The sequence below is a fragment of the Parambassis ranga genome, chromosome 12 (genome assembly GCF_900634625.1).
Source record: "Parambassis ranga chromosome 12, fParRan2.1, whole genome shotgun sequence".
Lineage (NCBI taxonomy): Eukaryota > Metazoa > Chordata > Actinopteri > Ambassidae > Parambassis > Parambassis ranga.
In genome coordinates, this window is record NC_041032.1 from 10,177,950 (window position 1) to 10,198,402 (window position 20,453).

Genomic DNA, 20,453 nt, shown 5'->3' on the forward strand with positions numbered 1-20,453 from the left:
TACGTGGCCAATTGGTTTTCCTTCCATCTGACTTGTGCCATTTGAGCTCAGAAATGGCCTCATTATTTCTGCTTCAGTGGCTATCAGTAAGCCACAACGTTCACATCGGCCTGCGCCAGCGTCTCTGCAATGCTCCTGCTTCATCTGCATATTGTAAATATGATACAGGGCCCCTGGAGTAGCCAGAGTTAAACAGTCAGGCATTAATAAATAGGCTGTTTGCCAAGAAGATGAACTATTAACATTGAATTTTTTTTGCATATTCTAAAAAAAAAACAATAAAAAAGAAGAGGGACAGACTGTTCATCTTTTTTAATTCTATAACAATCAATATATAGTATTGACTTAACTAATTGAGGAGATAAAACACTACAAAACACGTAATTCCAAGTTTATATCAGTACCTGATTCCACCTTTCTGTGATGATGTTTTCATCCTCATCTGTTCACTAAACAGTTAAACATTAAAGGAGTCTTCTGTGCTTACTACTCTAATGCTAACACGTGTAACACTAGACACTAAGGCAAAAGGTTGAGAAAGGAGGCACAAAGTCTAAACTATTACAGTTTAAGACACAGAGGAAAGATGGCTGACTGGATTGCCATGATTACTGCTTAATGCTGGACAAACCCTGCAAGCGGTGATGCTCCCTTAACCTGTGGCGGACAAACAATCAATTAGAATAAGATAGGTGCTGTTTTGTATGCCGGTTGCAAACTGTTGTCAGAAATATAGGCATGCGTTACCTAACAGCGTTAATCCTGATGAATCCAGAGGCATCACATGGGTCGTAGTTGCCCTGCACATCCATGCTGGAGAGGAAAAGAGAAAGAGGCAGGTGAGCCAAAGAGACCAACCAACGAAGGATATTTTTGTTAAAGACCGAGATGTTTGGCATCATTGCAGAACATGAAAGAGACTTGGAGCCTTTGCCACAAGAGGGATAACTGGATCACTGATAATTTACTCTTTTGAAATAATGCTGTGATCGATTTTCCTCTGAATGCTCTTCTTTAGTACTGTTTGTCCTGAATCAAGCAGAATCAATACTGAGGAATCAAAACACGCTCATGTACACAAACACACAAAAGATGCACATAACCCATTTAAAAACAGTCCCATCATATCAGCTGTGGGATAAGTGTCGAGATGATTTTGTAATTCTGATGTTTGCTTTCTTGTTTGCTTTGTATCATAAAAAAGTAATAAATCTATAACTTGAGCCAGTATGAGCCTCGTGTTGCTGAGGCAGATTTTAGTACAGTACATCTTGCCTCAGTGTGCGCACAAAGAGTGTTCGTGTGCTGTGTAATTACAGCTGTTTCTACCTGCCGTGTTTAATACACTCCCTTACTGAGTCCTCTCCTCCCAGTGACACCCCCAACTCCCAATGTACAGCTTGCACTCATTCTTCAAAAGCACTTAGCAAAAGAGGAAATTGCTAACAAATGATAGGATAAACACTATAAAAAGAAAGGCCGCCAACTAAATCATCAACTCTCAATACAAGGCTCCCTACCCAGCACCTGAACACCATTATGAGTGAGTGGCCACAAAGAATATGGCACTTTTGTGTGCGTGTGTATGTGCAAGCATGTGATTGTGTGTTCCTTCAAGAAACCCTGCAGTCTAATTGAGAGCAAAGCCAGGCGAGAGCAAGGAAGGTGACATTTCTGTCTCAGATGGGTGCAGTGACGGGCTGTATTACCACTGTGTTAATGACGCCGTTTACTGTTGCCCATGGAGAGCCAACAGGATGTCGGTGGGGGTTTCACGCCTGATCTGGTCTGTGCGTGTATGTGTGTGCTATTGTGGCAGGTTTTCATGTAGTAGGAAATAAAAGCGTTTGCTGCCTCTGGGTGTATCAGTATCAGGTACACGTATGTCAACAGCATCGCAGAAGTCACAACAATAATATTAAAAAAAGGGACTGACAATGGATTTTGCCACTTATACCGCTGGTATTTAACAGGTATCTATTGAAGTATTTTGTTAAGTAGCCTTCTTTATATAATATATCTGTATTTTTTAAAGAATGACTGATACAATATATATATATATATATATAATACAAATATTGCTGTTTCACAGATATATTAATGGTGATGTGCATTTTTTTTGTGTTGCAATTTCTGCATTTTATTCAAAGCAAAAAAGTCATTATTACTAAACAATCACCACTGCAATCTGAGCTGAGGACTCTCTGTGGGCACGGGATACAGTTGTGTGTCACTGTGTGTGATTAAGACTGAGGCATGAAGGCTTCTCTTTCTAGTGATGTTTCAAATGAGCCCCTTTATGTGAGGAGACTGAGCCCATCTGTCAGTGGCCCCGAGGACTTTGTGATGCTGCAACACAACTCTCTGTCACACAGACGTGTCTATAAAATGTGACATGTTGAAATCAGAGCCTAAGGCCTTGATAAGTTTTTTTAAGTAATTGAAATTTTGTTGAGATTTGATTTGTCCTGAAAGAGGGACTCAGCAGTTAAAAGACAGCACAGTCTGAATACAGTACAGTCTCCCCATTTTCCTTGCGGGACAAAATATACACTCACTGTATCGATTTCAAACTGAGGAGGTAAATGGCCGACTGTGTGAAGCACGTTTTTGTCCCCCTCTTTCTGACCTGCTTAACTAGCATGACACCCTGGTACTTTCCTCTTAAAAGCCCAGTGAATCACCTCTCTCCTCTGGCTGAAAACACCATTAGCTCCCTGACTCTAGGGTACAACTGGAGTGTGTGTGACTGAAGTGGAGATGGAGAGCCATATGGAGGGGTTTTACTTTGGTCAGTGCTGAGCCTGCCCAGAGGGCATCAGGGGTCAGCCTCCTGAACAAACCCACTGTTACCACAGCTAAGAGGCCAAGGAGGGGGTTGCGTGGTGATGGGGTCGGGGTCTGGAGCTGCCCTGCAGGAACTGAGTTTGACACTTCTCTGATGTCTTTGTGATGCAGGGTCGTTTTAGTGTGCCAAAGTGGAGGTCATCACACAACTTGGGCAAGCTGACCTAACAACATGTGGAATGGCTGCACTGTGCCCAGAGCAGCCACACATACAGCTGTCGAGTCAGAACAAGCGCACACTTTGATGTACTGACAGTGACACTTTTATACTATATCCTCTTCATACCTGACCAACTCTTCATTGTACAGGGATTTGGATGACTCTCGGCCCAGGATGTAGACATGGCCTTTGAAGACAGACAGCTGTACTTTGCCCTCGACGTTCTCTTGAGACTTGGCAATGCAGTGCTGCACAAATTCACACTCTGGACTGTACCAGAAACCTGTGGCAAAAAAAATAAAGTTAATATAAACAAAGAGAGGAAACCAAATCTAAACTGCAACGCAAATGATGGCAAGAGCATTACATACAGAAAAAAAGGGAGAAATTGGGAAGGATGTTCCTCCTAAACAACAATGCATTCATCTGTCTGATAACCACAGTTCCCTCGTTGTGCTTTGGTGTTGTTTGGGTTGCAGGTGAAGTTCATGCACCCCTTTCTTTTCTCGCATTTTCATCGTCAGTCTTTGAGACAGATGGGCGAGAGATGTGTCTATATATGTTCAGAGGTCAGGCACGCCCCACTCAGCAGGGGTCCTACTCTCATCAGCAGCTGACCTCCACCTCATCGTCTGGCCATGTTCAAAGACACAATCCTTCCCCCGGCTTTCATTCCCTCTCAATTGGCACAATTGCATACAGGCCACAGTTCACCTCAGAGAATCTGCTATTATGTCATGTCATTTTAAGAGTAAAGTTATATTTTTGAATCAATTATTAAATACGTTTTTATTTAAGATGCTGAAATATACAATACTTTTCCAAATCAGATCAACAAAGCAATTATTTGACCACTAATCTGTTAACTGTTTGGATAAATAGCACTGTAAACAAATGCAGGATTGTTAACATAAGCCCTGCTGGCAGCTGTCTGCTATCTGCAGAGTTATTAATGATTTAAACCCACAATGGGTTTAATCTCTACCCCTGCTTCTGAAGTTATCACCTTTATGTGTGTGGGTGTGTGCTTGTTTCCTGTCTCTGGAGGGTATAACAGAAGCGGCCTGGTAGTCAGTCTGTAATGGCACTGATCCTATTATGTGGATGAAGGTACAGGGGACTAGAGACCGAGCAGCAGGGAGGATTAAGACACCTGAGCCAAGAAAAGCTCACGCGCACGCACGCACGCACGCACGCGCGCGCGCACGCACGCGCGCACGCACACACACACACACACACACACACACACACACACACACACACACACACACACACACACACACACACACACACACACACACACACACACACCTGTCTTTGTCTTACATTATAAGGGTAATAAAAGAATAAGTGAAGATCAAGTGTTTCAGGCTTTTACCATTGTAGATAAGTTCGGAGAACTTGATCCCAAGTCCTTGTTTGATCCTCCGCACCTCTTTGTCCATGGTAAAAGTCTCGATGTCTAAATGGGCCTTCAACAGAACTGTGCCTCCGGGTGTTTCATATATCCCTGATGAACATACAAAAAAACAACAACATACATTAATATCTGCAGCAAACACAGCATGACTTTATATTTTATACACTCTACTGCCGATTGTCTTTTTTATTTTTGTCAAACATCAAAAATATCAAATATATCGGAAGTAACTACAAGCCGACAGCTCTATTAGCCATGAGCCGTCTGACAGACAGGCCTTCATGGTGCTCACAAAACATAGATGAGCCTGTCCTGGGTAAATGACAGGGTAGGCGGCCCCTGCCAGCCTGGAGTCTGGACCAAGGCTCTGACTACCCTGCAATTTACCCCCTCTGGACAAGGAGGGAGGGGTGAGGGGAGAAAAGATGAGGTACATGACAGGAGAAATGAAGCTGTCACTTAAACGTCAGCTAAAACAAAAGAGGGGCAGGCGAAATTCTACAAGACAGGTCTGACAATAGGAAAAGGGGAGCTTTATCATTGACATCCATTTTTGAGAGGGAAACAGTGTGTGCTCTTTCCCTTCCAATACGTGGTTTCTCACATCACCTGTCAATCTGAATGACAGTCCCACTTTTTCAAGCCATGCTACCAAACTACAGCCAGCACTACCAAATTTCCCAATTTATCTGGTTTTGCTCCTGACTCCAGAACTCTTTTCCTGAGATTTAACATATAAATGCTGTTTAATCCCTTCCAATCTAGTGCGCAGCTAAATCTGTACAACCCAAAGTACTTCTAGTCCTGATCTGAAAATGGAGAAGCATTTACTTGTGCCAGCAGCAATAAAAAAAAGAGCTTAGTGATGCTGCTAATTGTCTAAAGCCTCAAAAAGGTTGCTACCTGAGCTGGAAGGGCTTGTGGCTTTTTGGTGACCCAGGGCCACAGAGGCACAGAGGGCACGTAGAGACATTTCCGTTGCCTCTATCAGATAAATGAGTTAAAACTGCCCTCCAACACAACTTGGCTTAGGAGGACTGGCTCAGCAGAGAGGAGCAAACAATGAAACGCTATCTGGTTAAGCTCCAACAGTGGCAGTTTAGTTGGGCTTAAAGTGACAAAACACTTAGTGGGTTTAATCTTTTATTCACTTGCTGCAGGTATGCTAACCGCAGGCCTGCAGGCGTTCAGGACAGGAATTGAGCTGATCCCCTCTGATACTTTGGGGTAATTGTTAGTTTAGCATAAACAGGTAATACATGTAAATAAATACAGTTAAATGAGTTAAAAACAACACTTTATACCTATAGGACTCACTCAAATTAGGAGCCACTCTGTGGTCATTAGAGGAACTGTAGATTCTGACACTCATGAGTGCTTTTATTTTTTAGCCCCACATATTTGCTGATAAATAATGGATCATCAAAATGGACCAATCATTTTAACTATGTAAATAATCCAAGATATTAGACAAAAAAATGCCTTTGTCAACTGTTTTTAGTGTCCTGTTGTGGACATGAGACAGCCTGTTCATCCAAAGGACACTTCCACCTGCTTTTGATCGACGCCCCTTCTGATTGAGGCCATCACCAGTGCACAGGTCAGAGGTCTGACTGCTGGAAATGTTTGGTGAACAGACCTGGAAATGTTTTGTAGCACAGTGACAACATTTTTGACAAACCTTTTCAATCCCCTCCACCTCCCTGACCCCACACAAATAAATATGACCCACCACAAATAAGTATGACATGTCACCATTCGGTCCCTCCCATCTTCTATTGTGCTAACATAACTGCCATACCAGAGGAGACCAACATGTACACTCGATGGTAGTTATTCAACCACTTGGGCACCTTGTGCTCCACCTCTTCCTATTGCTTCAGAGGAGGAAACACTTGGAAGCTTTGATCTTTTGTTCAGCCGAGGGGAGAGAAAAGTGGGATTCCCATTTTCCAATTTCTACCTGCCAAGTTGCGCCACAGCCACAGTCTGCTGGCCAGTCAATTTGCCAATCACAGCACATAGTGTTGTGGGGGAAGAAGAGTAAGTAGAGTGTGTGCATGTGTCATGCAAAGCCAGGACTGCTTGCTGGCCTTGTATATTTGCTTTGGTAACACATGTAGAGACCCAACAAAGAAGCTTTTCAATTCGCCTGTTGATGCTAAAAGATGTAGAGACAAAAACACCCCTGTATGTGACTGCATGTGCAGATATGTGATCGACTGTGTATTTGTGTGTATCCAGTGGAGCATGTGCACCTTCATTTTGTTCACAGTGTGTGTGTTTTCTGTATGTGTGGAGTGGAAGTAACTTCAGTGTGAATGATTCCAGGTAAACCAGAGGAAAACATTTCTGCTGAGGAGAGTGTGTTTGCCATCCAGCAGTCTTTTATGGAAGCAGAATAGCAAGTGTGACACTTAAAGCACTCATGTAAAATAACTGAAAATTGCATGAAAGCACTGGATAGAAAGGCCGGCTTTTGAAATTAAATTATTGAGAGGTATTTCAGCGTAAGTGTATCTATCTCACTGCATTTACAGGGAACATAATAAGTGAAGGTGCTTGTCAGAGTATAACAGACAAAATGTCATAACGAAGTACACAGTTTTTAATTTCTTACCTCGAGATTTCATGCCGATGAAACGGTTCTCTACGATGTCAATCCTACCCACTCCATGCTTTCCCCTGTAAGACAAAGAGAGGTAAAGTGGACACACTCAGACCGTGCAGAAATTCCACCCTGAATTTGTTTATTTGCTCACAGGAGGAGTCTTCAAGATTAAAGGACCTATTTAGGTGGCAGCTAGAAACCTGTGCAAGCAGTGCTTCACACAGTTTGGCCATTTCTTGACCTTGAAATTCACTTTGCATATCTGTGTGATGTTTCGGTGCCCAGCACAGAGCGCAGAGGGCACAGGTGGGAGAGGTGGAAGGAACAGGTGGGAGTTCACACGAATTGAGGCAACGCAAAGTGACTTGTTGGTGGAAAATGTGTCAGACTTTGTGTGAATAGATGTCTGAGAACCACGTCAATCTGCTGCTACTTTGGTGATTTTATCAACAACAACTTGCTTTATGCTTAGGGAAAATGTGCAGCAATTATGGAAAAAAACATCTAAACAAAAAACTTAACCACAGATATGTCCAGCATACATAAAATTACCTCTGTATATGTTTTTTTCCACATCACAGTGCAGCGCCATTATACCCGACAGTCCATCGTGTTTATCTTATTCAATTACAAATGACAAAAGGCTGCACCAGAGATACCCCATTTAATACTAAACGTACGACCAGGTTCATCCTCATCATCATTTATGAGGAAGATGGCACATCCATTCTGTGTATCAGGGCTTCGTCTCCAAACATGAAGTGAGTTGAGGATAAAAAGGTGGTGGTATTCGACAGAGGTGGTGAACCTAATCTCTGCTATACCTCTGGGGACACTAATACACAGTCTGAGAAGCTAACTTTCACTAAAACAAGTCACACATGGATCATACAGGCACAGAAAAATATACTTACCCAATCTCATTGAGGTATGAGAAGATGTCCAGTGGTGTGTCTTTTGACATGCCATCCTTCACATTGATCACCTTGACAGGAACACCTTAAGGAATAAAATACAGATTAGAAAACTGATACAAATAGAATTTGTACACAGTACAATATGATATGGAAAGATATCAAACAAACAAAAACACATTCATTCATCAACTGACTAATTTGACAAATAAAACAGCAGAGTTGATAAAAATCTGCTGACAAGTGCCAATCATCTCTGTTGGTGAAATCAATAGTCGTCAGCTAAAAGTGAAAACCATTACAAAGGAAGATGGTGAGAAGGGCTAATAAATTCAAAGGCCCAGCTCATTTGAAAGCTGTGAAATTGTGGGCAGGCCTTTACCTAATTCAATTACACACGCAGCTTTGTTACCCCTATGCTGAGGTTTTTTTTTTGTGCCACTGGGTGTTTGTGTGTCTATGGGCATGTGCAGGAGACAAAACCACCTGCACATCCATCTTCCTATTACCACATCCCTGTGAGAATTTCTCCTTAAGTGACACCCATGTTCGCTCCACACACTTCCTCTTCAAAGCCACTTAAACCAAGTGCACATCAATCATTGTCACAGACCTGCTTATTCATGGCCTTCTATGAGCAACACAGGGCCAAAGGTGGAGGCAAGGAAACAAACAGAGACATGGCTGAAAAGGAGCGTGTGTGTGTGTGTGTGTGAGGGCATGAGAGGGAGATATAACCTTTTAAAATGGGACAAAATGAGGAATCTTCTGCATTCTCTGTCCTTCCATCCAGAGCTCTACACATACTTGAGCACACTTGCAGTTGTCAGTCATTACAGCCTTGAAGGGAAGACCAGCACTTCTGGATGCCTTTCAGCCAGCGTTTACAAAGCCCTACTAGGAAGGACATGTGAGGGACCTGACTAATTTTTTTAGACAAGGGCTTTGTTGATGGCCCATTCTCATATCGCGGGAATCACGGTGGCTCCCATGGAGGAAGAAAAAAGTACCTCCCGTTGCACTCCCAGTGTGGACGGTGTATTCTTAGAACTGCGCCGCCTCCCTGATATCTAATAATTAGATTAAAAGTTCAAATAAATTAACTGAAGTGTCTGGACGTGGGAGTGCAGGGGATGGCCTTTCGTCCCTGCACTCTTTTTCTTCCTCCATGTTTCGGGTTCGATCATTCACAGAAGGCTCTTTTTCTGCTCGTGATCCCTTTCTTCAGGTTTTTTGCAGCCTAACAGTGCAAACAATGGGAGCGCAGACACAGTTGTAGGAAAAATTACTGCTTTACATTTTTCCTCTCTGTCTCTTTTTCCTCCTCTCTTCTTTGGCATGAAAGGAGGGAGGGATGATTTTTTTTTCTTAAAAAAAAAAGAAGGGAGAGGAATGGCGAATAGACCGTTTGACGGGGGAAAAGGTTCCTGTCGTTAAATATTCTTTTTTAATCAGTGAGAAAACTTTGGTGAGAAAGGCAGGGATGAAAAGGTGGGAGGGGGAAAGAAATGAAACATTCTTGTGCTGATCTTGTGCTCAGAGGGAGGAGTAGGCTTGGGCCTTTGTGTGGACAACTAAAACAGCTTTTGTCATAGGGTGCTCAATAAAAGGCAAAGAGAATATGTGTGAAAATGCAGCGGAGGGCCGCAAAGAACCCGCGAAAGCACACTAGGCTTTACTAGTGCATCACTGTTTTACAAAAGCACCTCTCATCTCCATCTGAACTGACAGCAACCAGCTTGTTTCACAGTTAAACATTTTCTTTATGAAACTGGTAAAGTCAGATCTGAACAGCAGTTAGTATTCATTTAAAACTGATAGCTAAAGGCATTTTATATTTTCCTTTAAGTTTTACTGACTGCAACTATTCCCACACATCTTCTGACAAATTTCTGAACTTAACTAAAATTACAACTCTACTGCTCATAAAGCTGCCTATAAGACCCATGTGATCAGAGGAGCTAGTGCCTTTCACCCCATTGATGTTCTTGCACTTCAGCACAGGCTTAAAGGGACATCTGTGCCATTTGCCTCGGGCCTGGATGTGTCTTGTCATTTTGTCTTTGCACAAACATGTGACACTTTCTACTATTCGCCCTTGTGAATATATCTAATGAGCGTTTTCTCTGGGCCCTCAGGGCTCGGTGTATTAGCTGGAGTTAATGCTTCCGGCCTGTGTGTATGTGTGTGTTTGTGTGTGCCCTCAGGCCAGACATGGCAGCTTTGGACCAAGCACTGCTGTGACGGGTTAAGGATAAGTCTGGGTGGTCAGAAAATGGTGATAAAGTGCAGCCGGGTCAGCCTGAAAGCTGTAGCCCTACGGCTATGTTAAGTAATAAGAAGAGGGGCTGACAGTGAGTGACGATGGACACCCACCCTGACTGACGTCATTCAGTAAATTTTTCCAACAGTGACACATGTTGCAAACACACCAACCATTTCTGAACTCTATCTCCAGCTCATCTGGGACATTGGGAGAATCCTCCGGGTTCTTGGTCATCAGGTACAGGTCAGCCGGAGCATGGCTCTGAAAAACACACACATACACAAAATCACACACACTCCAATTCACACACTTTATTCCCTTTAAAGAATAACCTGGACCTTTGGAGACCTCATCAGTCTACAGTAGCATGAATGTGGAGCCTATTGTGTGAGGAGATAACAGGTGACTCAATGAGTCGAAGAATGAAGAGAGCGATTCATGAAAAGAAAACATCTGAAAACAATATCAGGTGGTGAAGACAAAAAAAAAAAAATCAATGTTCCTATTTTCTCCTCTATTTGGTCTCATTTTCCCCATGTGGCCTTTCACCACAGGGACAGGTGGAGAAACGCAGCAAAAAAAGTGAGAAAGGGCCGAAGAAAGAAAAGACTTACATCCCTGAGAATAATGAACAAGTCAAAAAAACACACCTGATACAATGACAGAATCTGAGCAGTAAGTCTTCAGTATTACCCTGCCTCTGTGTCGACTTGTGTGTCTGCACTTCTTCTAATCTTCCAGTTTTCCAGTTCTGATTTTCTGAGTGACGTTTCTCTTCTGATTTATTTTCAAATAAAGAATTTTCCTACACACAACAAAGCCTTTTAAGCCCACACCTTAAAATCCACTAAAGTTGTCCTGGGTGACAGACGTTTGTCGTTTCGTTTCCAGTTGGCGGGAGCCGGGAGCGATTTCAGTAAGTCACAGTTGGGACCTAAAAGAGCGTGGCAGTCCGACGTATCCGCCCAGTGATGTGCCCCCTCCAACAATTACACAGCATTAGGCCAAGACGATGGCCAATGTCTCCTGAGCTGAGGCAAATTGCAGGGGGACTATGCAAAATAACTACTGGGTGCATTTAAATGGAAAGCTTTACCAGACTCTAAATCATCATACAATAACTAATCGGCATCCGCTCGCCGCCTGTCAGTGAGGAGAAAACGAGCAGCGCAATCACTTTCCTTCCTTTTAACTAAACACCAAAATTGACTGGGAAGGCGGCCGTCTCCCTCTCCTTTATTTTCTGCCTCGGCGCTCTGAAAGATGCCAAATGAGAGCGAACAGGAGAGGGACAAAATGACTGCCCTAAAAAGCCTTTTGATGTTTACTCTTTGAGGGGGGGAGAAAGATGGAATGAATCTTTTTGGTTGTCTTTTTCAACCTTCAAATAAAACGGAGTACAGGTCATAAGGGCCTTTAGCTGAACTAATATTTGTGATGGTGGTATTAAGATATTACCTACAGGTTGTATACAATTAATCAAGGCATTGTATTTTATTATATCTTAGCAGGAATTAATAATTAAATTACACGATTAAACTCTGAGATTAAAATGTGTTTCAAATTTGTTCTTGTCAAATTCCTGCCATAATGTGTACAAATCTTAACTACTCAAGCTTGCTCCAACGATAGGAGTGCAAACTTATAAGCTGGATACACACAAAAAAAAGAAACGTGAGGGAATAGGGTTGTTTCCAGTGAGCGAGAGATCAATGCATTTCAATTCAAACCCCCTGCAGGTGGACCTGTCCCAAAGCCGTGGCCCTGAAAGAGAGGAAAAGGTAGAGATGGAGAAGGCGGGGGGGCGTGGGGTATTGGTGGGAAATGGGCCGTGAAGCACACCATCATGTAGCACAGAGCAGCTCCTTTGGCAGTCTTTGCTTCTGTGATATTGTTGTGCTAAACGTGGCCCATACTGCAAAAGAGAAGGCTGACGCATGAACCTAAAGCAAGTAAATTTCTATCTTTCCACTTATTAGTTGCCTCATTGGTTTTCAATCAAAGCCAGAAGGGCCAAAAGAGGCAGAGGTGGCAGGAGGGGAGGAAGGGGGGTATAGAATGGAGAGTAGAACAGAAGAGGATAGTAAAAACATCTTTGGCGCAACAGATTGGAAATGATGCTTAAATCACCACGTTTCAAGTCTGTCCTTCTCTTTAAAATGCAAACATTGCAAATTGAGCCAAGAATAAAACAATACACACGATGTGCTGGAGACAAATTTCTATTTTAACACACAAAATGTTCTTGTTAATGTTGGACCCTCCGCTGAATTTAATGAGGACAACAGGCCCTGCTCTGGTGACGGACTCAGAGAGGCGAGCACTTGCTAAGTATCACAGGTCAGGCCAATCAGACCCGAGGGGGGCCACAACACATGACCTCTTTGCTTCAAAGCACACATTCACATGTATACATACACCTACAAGCCCACTTCCTACCCCTACAGGCAGTCCTCCGACCATCCATCTTTGCAGCAAGCCATGCGACCAGCAGCAAACAAGTTTTCATTTCCTCCAGGTGAGCACAAGCTTGGTGTTTTGCTCCTTTACTCCTGGTCAACATGGGCAGTGGCCCCCGTCAGCTCCCTGATCAAAGAACAAAGCGGGCCCAAGGAAACTCACTGACAGGGACTATAATTAAGACAGAGGTGATGTTTTAATGACTCAGGACGAGTGTCAGGCTGCCTCAGGGTGGGCTCTGACTGCTCATGTGTGGAGGGACGAAGAGAGGGGAAACCGAAGGATGTAAAGACATCCAACAATCGGCATATTGATAATCCCATCTGATGAATGCTACAACATAAGAACTATACCATCAATGCCAACTAGAGGTGGCTGATATCTTTTTATTAAGATCTTTTTAAATCTACAATTTGTGCTGTCTTTATCTTAGCTGCACCTTGCTGCAGTTCCCTTTACTGCATGCCTTTACACAGGTTAATGCTACCAGATGGAGATGAGTAAATTAAAAAAAAAAAAAGTCTCCAGGCCATTGAGGTAGAAGAGGCAACAAGAGGTTTCGGGGGTTATCAGGAAGGATACAATGTTAATCACAGAGTAACCTGACCTCTGCCGAATCTTATCTGCAGGAGAACATATGAGCGACCATTTGGACATTTCCTAATCTGACAGCGCTGAGCTGAGAGGGACCATTGTAATGCAGGTGGGGGGAGTTGGGCCATTTGAATAGTTGAGGTCCGGCTTCAGCCTTAAGGGCTGTAACTGGAGGAGAGACAGCGGCTGATATAGAGAGGATACTTAGAAGAAGGTGACCTCTTTAAGATGACCTTCTAGGGGGATCACAATCTGACATGTTGGTCTGAGATTTACTGATTTGCTTTGGCATTTGATTTGTATTCATTTACACACACACAGTAATTTATACAGGTCTTAAACCTATGTTTGCTATGACCTTAATTAGCCAACATCCTTGGGAAAAGTCCAAATCCCAGAGGGGTGAGAAGTTGTGGGTATTGCCAATTACTAAATTATTACAGCTTTTACAAAAGTTCAAAATATAATTTCATGCCTGGGCTAATGTATTCAAATCCCTTCACCATAAATATTTCATTGTATTTAATGCCATTAATCGATTCAATATTGGAGCAAATGGTCCTGCACAAAACCACCAAATGAAATCAGTTATACAATACCATCATCATCATACATCGCTATGCCATTGAACTGGTTCGTCTCATTCTTTTCAAAACATTTCTCCACAGGACGACCACTGAAGAGGCAGCGGAGGGGTGGGAAAGGGACAGAGAAAGAGAGTGAGAGATAGAGGTCTGTGAGTTACAGTGGCCCTGCCCCTGCACCTCCACTCCACCAGAGCGGGACCCCTCGCCTCCCTGTGACACCCCATCCATTGGGGACTCATCTGTCTGGCGCACTGTCTTTGTACTTTACTGTTACTGGTGACATTTTGGTGTCACGGTGTCATGATGAAATGGCTCCCCTCCCACGTTGCAGCCTGCGGCGGCGCAACTAGTGGAACAATGAGGTCCCGAGGAGTTGGGGTTGAAACTCAGGAGGCCCCAGCTGGGCGCAACGCCCTAACCCTTCCCCCTCCTTGGCTCCCATGAAATCGGGAATTAGTCGAAGCGTTGCTGACGACAAGTCAGTGTCTGTGTGTCCCAGGCTCTTCCCAGGGCCTGGCGAGGACCCAGGGTGAGGAGAGACACAGACACAGACACAGCCACCAAGGGATGAGAGCTTTGGGGGTCACAGGGGCCAACCTGTACGTACCGCAGTGGCCTCCGGCTTCAGCAAAGATCAAACTCATGTCTCACCCTTGGCACTGTGGGAGAGTCGTGTTTGTGACGGGTAGGGCTGGCATGGGTTAGCATAAAAGGAGAGTGGCGTCTCACTACAACATTAACTGCGTGTTTGAGCGGAGGGCAAAGGAGATGATTCAGAGAAATAACAGCGCATGCTGTCAAAACTTTGTGTAAATGTCTTTTTGATGATGGATGAGGATAAAAACATGTATTGCCATTTTGCCAGACAGCAAGCTTAGAAACTTACCTTTGGATTCTCCAGGATGCCAGACTCATAGCTGCAAAATAAATACAAATAGAGAATTACAAACTGTTTAAACGGACTGATTCTGAAGGAGTTCCATCACACCTGTTTTACCCACCTTATGTGCATGAGGTTGGCGTCCATGCTCCAGGGTGCCCGAGGAGTGACAGGCACTGGGATGCCATGTTTCTAGTGTTTGACAGAGAAGGCAGATGCTATGTTACACACTATCTGTCCGAAACATAACTCCAACTTAAGGTTAAAAGATAAGACTTTAACACACAAACAGAGAGATCTGAACACAAGGAGGCAAAAAAGAATTTCAAGCAGCTGTTTTTGACCTGCTGTGCGAGGAAAGTACATTCATTTCACCACAATGCTTTTGCTCTTCAAAGAAAGAGGCAAAAACAACCAAGAAAGAAATACATTTGAGTATGTTTAAAGGAAAAGTCAACATATCAGTGTTTTAAGACTGCATCATTTCAATACACAAGCCATCAAACATCATGACCACCCTCTAGTGGAGAAAACTTGACAAGATCACTATCAGATGGGAACCTGTGGGTAAACAGTCTGCAATCCAAATAATTTATTCTGAGAATCTGAATCTGAGGTTAAATATGTTAATGAGTATATATTCAATTCCAGATAAAGTGTACTTATGTTTTTAGTCATTTTATTGTCCAAATGGTGAATCAAATGGTGAATCTGATGAAGCTGCTTGGATGAGCAGCGAAATGTCTTCAAGACAACTCTACAAGTCCAGACGCCTTGCTTCAATCTTCTCTACGTATGATGACCTGGATGACTGAGAATCTTCATCAACAAATGGTGAATATTTACCTTTGCATATTCCATCAAGTCAGTCCTCCCCCGGAAGCGGTTGTAAAATTCTGGAACCCTCCATGGTGCAATGATCTGAAAACAAAAACAGAGAGAGTCACTTCTGTTGCAGCAGCACTATGTCACAGTACAGACTGCTACACAGCATACAGACAAACGGAACACTCACCTTGACCTCAGGGTAGAGAGCGTAGCATGTGAGCTCAAAGCGTATCTGGTCATTTCCCTAGAACACACAAATCAATAACAAAAAGTGAAAAGTGCTTTTTTTTGGTTTATATTTAGTCAACAGGAAACCAATGGACAATTTCTTAAAGTAAATTCTCTGCATTCCCATTACAACCAAAGAAGTTCATACTTTATAAATTCAATACTTAGCTTAAACAAATCATTATTATTGATCAGAAATTTATAATTTAATTTATGCCCAGTTGGGAATCAATAATGATGTTAGTAATTAAATTACATATATAAATTCAATAATATATATATATAACAGATGGAAGGAGGTTTTCTCATAAACCCAACCATTTAAAAAAGTGTGTACTTCAACTTTATGATGTGATGTTTGTCTCCATCTACAGGTGATATTTGGTCACTGCATTTCCAAGAATAATCAATTAGGATTAATAAAAGAAACATTTGCAAAGATATAGAATGATGAAATATGTATACATGAACTCTTTTTTAAACTTTTTTAAACTTTTCCTCTAAATTTAATTTAAAAAAGAAAAAATTATGCATTCAGTCTAATGGTTTTCACTTATGTTCATCAGGCAGTCAGCTGGAGTGCCTCTGAAAATATATTAATTTGATGTGTTATTGATTATTATTGATTAATTTAATATGTTAATTTGAAGTACAGGACTCACAGGAAACCTCTTTTAGGCTTTTTAACTTTGCCGACAAGATGCAAGAAGCGTTTTCTCTCTTCTCTTCTTTTGTGTTTTATTTCATTAAAGGTAGGGTAGGAGATTTCATTCTGATGCACTTTTTGTTAAATTAGTGTAACTTCTCTTTACAATCCGATAGCAACCGATTAGTTCGGCAGTTTCGCTTTAAAACGAAGAATATTAATCATCTGTGGAAGCTATAAAACGCTAAAAACATCAGCCAATCCTGTGAGACGCCCCTGCGCGGATTATTGGCTGGTTGTCACTCTCTTCCTGCTCTGTGCGCACCAGAGAGGTACGTGCATGATGGCCGAAGTCACAGACTGGTTGGGAGGCGTGGCTTCGGGGTGAGCTCCGAGAGAAAGGGGCGTGTGTTTACTTTCAAAATCTGGCTGACTCTCAATGAGTTTTCAAAATCTCCTACCCTAAAGATGGCTAAAGACCAGCCTTATTCACGAGCAGGTAAGCAAGTGGTACGTTTATGTCTGTTATTTTATTCTATCTGTATGTAGACTAATATTTGTATGTTTTGCATCTTTTATTAGTTCTACAGTGTTTGTTTGTTGATCCTCGATCGCAGTAAACATCAGTTCAAGGAGCAATTGCCTTTGTGTGACTTTGCTGGCATACTAACTGTTATAGTTTAATGTTGAATGTTTTTATAAGTTTAATATTTAACCCTGTTCTTAAGTTTAGTTAATTCTTAAGTAGGACCTAGCTTATGTTTAAAAAGGCTGGATGGGATCAGATGTGTTTAAAGCTCATTTTTAAAGCAGAAACCTGTCTTTGATGAATGATATTTGTCTGCTTTTCTTCTGTCTGAAGTACCTTTCCAGTAGCACCATGAGAGACAAACTGGGCTCCCTCCTTGCGTGCGATCTCGACCTGCCGGCGGGCAATGCAGGGCCGTGCTACTGCAGTGCCCAGCAGGTATCTGTCCTCATACACGGCATTGGCCTGAACTGCGGGCCAGATGAAGTCCTCCACAAACTCTGTGCGCAGGTCTTCAATGTAAACCTATAGAGAGAGAGAGAGTGGCAGTGACACAGACGAGCTTTTCTATATGTAAAGTGTGTGAAATACAAAAGAAATGATCAAAAGAATTATAAAAGTAAACATTTACTTAGATCAAATTATTTCAACAGTCTCTCACCTTCTTGGCACCAAGGCTTACTGCCTTTTCCCGAGCAGCTTCAAAATCTTCATCTTGCCCAATGTTGGCCTGAAATTAGAGCGTTGCAATTGTATAAACGTGAGAAGACATGAGCAGCTATTTGTTTTTTGTTTGGTGGAATCCAAACACACATGACTGTGCATGTGTTAATTCTGATATTCCACCAAGTTGTAATTCAGATCACGTCTCTTGAGGACATGTAACAACCTTGTTGCAGCTGAAATCGAGCATGAGCCCCACTTAAAGGCATGAGGGGACTGTCAGATCCACTGAGCTGAGGAAAGGAGAATTTTGCATTTATAACATAAATCAAAACAGAACTAACAGATCTGCTGCACAAATATTCAAGAATGCCTTTGGTTATTTTTTTAAATAATGTGCAGGTGCAACAGAACTGTTTTTTCTGACACGAAATTAGTTTTAGTTTTAGATCTCCTGGCATTCTTCGGCAAAATCAGGGTGTGGCTGCTAAACAATCATAATAATTGTGTTTGGAGTCTCATGATCAAGCAATAAGACTGTAGAACACCTCATCTCTGTGCCATACATAAGACTGACAGTTTTTTGCACACAAAACTGCACACTTCTGTATTGTGTTATTATTTTATATTCTATTTTCTGTAAACAATGTCTAGTGTTTACTTTTACCATTAGAGGTATACGTTTAGTATACTGTGTGTCTGTATATTGCTGCTGTAATAGTGAAACTCCCCAGCTTGGGATGAATAAAGTGTTTGTATCCTATGATTAAACTGGCACACCTTGTATGAACTTGGTGTCATTTTGTAATTCGTGGACTGGATCATGGTCAGCCAAAGCCAAAAAGATCTGCACCTCAGCCCCTTGTACAGACTGACAAAACCACTGAATGAGGTTGGATGACAAAAAAATCTGCCCACTGTGCAGTTCTTGGCCGCCTCGGGGGCAAAAAGTAAATCCAGCTGGATTTGTGCGTGCATTCAGCTGCCAAATTCGGTGACTGCTGTGAGATAACCGGTACTGTTGCTCCGACAGGTTTCTTTAGAACAGCCCATAAAGAACAGGGAACAGTTCAAATTCAGTGTGCTGTTGACGTGCAAAAGCAGCTGTGTGTGAAACCACCCGTTGTGCACACACACACACACACACAAGCATGCACACACTTGAAACATACCAAAAATGTGATGACATCGTAACCCTGCTCCTTGAGCCACACTAGAATACAGGACGTGTCCAATCCACCACTGTAGGCCAGAACCACTGTTCCTTTAGACATGGTGTCACCCTTCAGTGTCAGCAGACAGAGAAGCTGTGGAGTGAGAGTCAGTTACTACATTAATATATAACCAGAGTGATATATATTGTCAGTATGTGACAACAGCCTGACTAAGAAACAGCTGGTCTAAGGGGTTTTTGTGACAATTAATTAACTTTGTGGATTCACCCTCTCTAATATGATGTCATCAAAAATAAATCAAAAAACAGGATGTTTCGAGCTGGATGATGACAGCTCCACAGGTCGTTTCTTCACACAGGAGTGTTGTAGAAAAAAGTGTACTCTGCAATTTTTCCAACAAAAATCATTTAACTCGCCAATAAGCGTCGTTAAACAGTGACTTTTTACGACACTTTAATGAAAATGTGATTATTTAAAACCATTCGCGGTTCATTTTGAACCTGCTGTGTATCAATAACAAGCTGTCAAGTTGTCAAAAACATTATTGGCTAACACAAGTTAGCACCAGTTTGCTTATTTTGCCACGGCATCGCCTTCGCGTGTCACCTAAAATAGAAACAGCTGGCAACAACTGGTTGTACTCCATTAAAAATCACATCCTTATATGCTTTCAAACCTTACACTGACATATAACACATGGACGTAGGCGTTACTTACATAAAATGAGCGGAATGTCGCCGTGTGTCGGTGCGCAGGCAGCGGGGTGAAAGCAGCAGCGTGCTGTGTTCACTGCCTGGATCTAAATCTGGTCAACCTCACTCACGTTGCGTCATCCACAACAACCCCAGCGTGCAGCGGTTCGTCCATACGAATGGATCGATATAACGTTCCTGCCCAATACCGCTATTACAACCGAATTATCGACCTATAATGATTAGATGAAAACTTACATTGAAATCATCACTTTTTTTAAAGTCTATTTATGATTTTCAATACAGCAGACGTATTACAAACTTTTTCCTTTTCTCTTGATGGTATATAAATAAACAAATAAATAAAATATCACATTATTTTGGGCTGTAGATAGGCCTAATATCGATGCTAAATATACACACAACTGTCTAATCTGTCTCTTATAAGTCAATGTACAGAAGCAATACAGTCTGCAGAGCAGCCATAAAGCAGGGAAACAAGTACTGAACTCCACAACAGACAAATGGTGCATGTCACGTCATCTGTAGTTCGCCTTGCTGTACTGGTCACATTTCATAAACTTTAAGAGGTTTAAAGTATTATTGTGCCAAACACATGCAGTAAACTTTTGCATTCATCCATTAGAGGTCAGCGCTTACTCAAAGTCTGCGGCAGCTGTCTTCTTGATTATACATATTTAATAAACATTTAATATGCAAAAAAATGTCTTGTGCCTCATTGAAAATCCACATCATCCTAGTTCACCACTCTCTTTAAGTTTTTGAAACCAGTTACAAATGTTGACGGAGCCAGTGACTTTTATTTTTGAATATTTATTTCTTCGCCATGAACTCAAAAAAAAGATCAAAAATACAATATAAACTTCTGAAAATCAATACACTGATTTTTTTTTCAGATTTTGTTACACAGGGCAAAACACTGAGCAAAGACA

At 42.1% G+C, this 20,453-nt stretch overlaps 1 protein-coding gene across 1 annotated transcript; it reads right to left on the reverse strand.

The window, feature by feature from the left end:
- Positions 1-297: 297 nt before the first annotated feature.
- ass1 (argininosuccinate synthase 1) lies at positions 298-19,656 on the reverse strand. Its single transcript, XM_028417927.1, has 15 exons — positions 19,526-19,656; positions 18,806-18,940; positions 17,632-17,700; positions 17,307-17,495; positions 15,755-15,811; positions 15,586-15,660; positions 14,861-14,931; positions 14,746-14,776; positions 10,389-10,479; positions 7,953-8,037; positions 7,048-7,112; positions 4,386-4,517; positions 3,134-3,290; positions 748-813; positions 298-657 (listed from the first exon to the last, which is right to left on the reverse strand). The coding sequence occupies exons 2-15, from the start codon at positions 18,905-18,907 to the stop codon at positions 609-611; spliced, it is 1,239 nt and encodes a 412-aa protein (XP_028273728.1). The 5' UTR covers positions 18,908-18,940; positions 19,526-19,656; the 3' UTR covers positions 298-608.
- Between the last annotated feature and the right edge of the window lie 797 nt (positions 19,657-20,453).

Coding starts and splice junctions, on each gene's coding strand:
- ass1 (XM_028417927.1), bottom strand. CDS start 18,907: ATGTCTAAAGGAACAGTGGTTCTGGCCTACAGTGGTGGATTGGACACG. Junction 3,291..4,385: donor CTCCGAACTTATCTACAATG/GTAAAAGCCTGA, acceptor TTTTTGCCACAG/GTTTCTGGTACAGTCCAGAG. Junction 658..747: donor ATCAGGATTAACGCTGTTAG/GTAACGCATGCC, acceptor TGTCCGCCACAG/GTTAAGGGAGCATCACCGCT.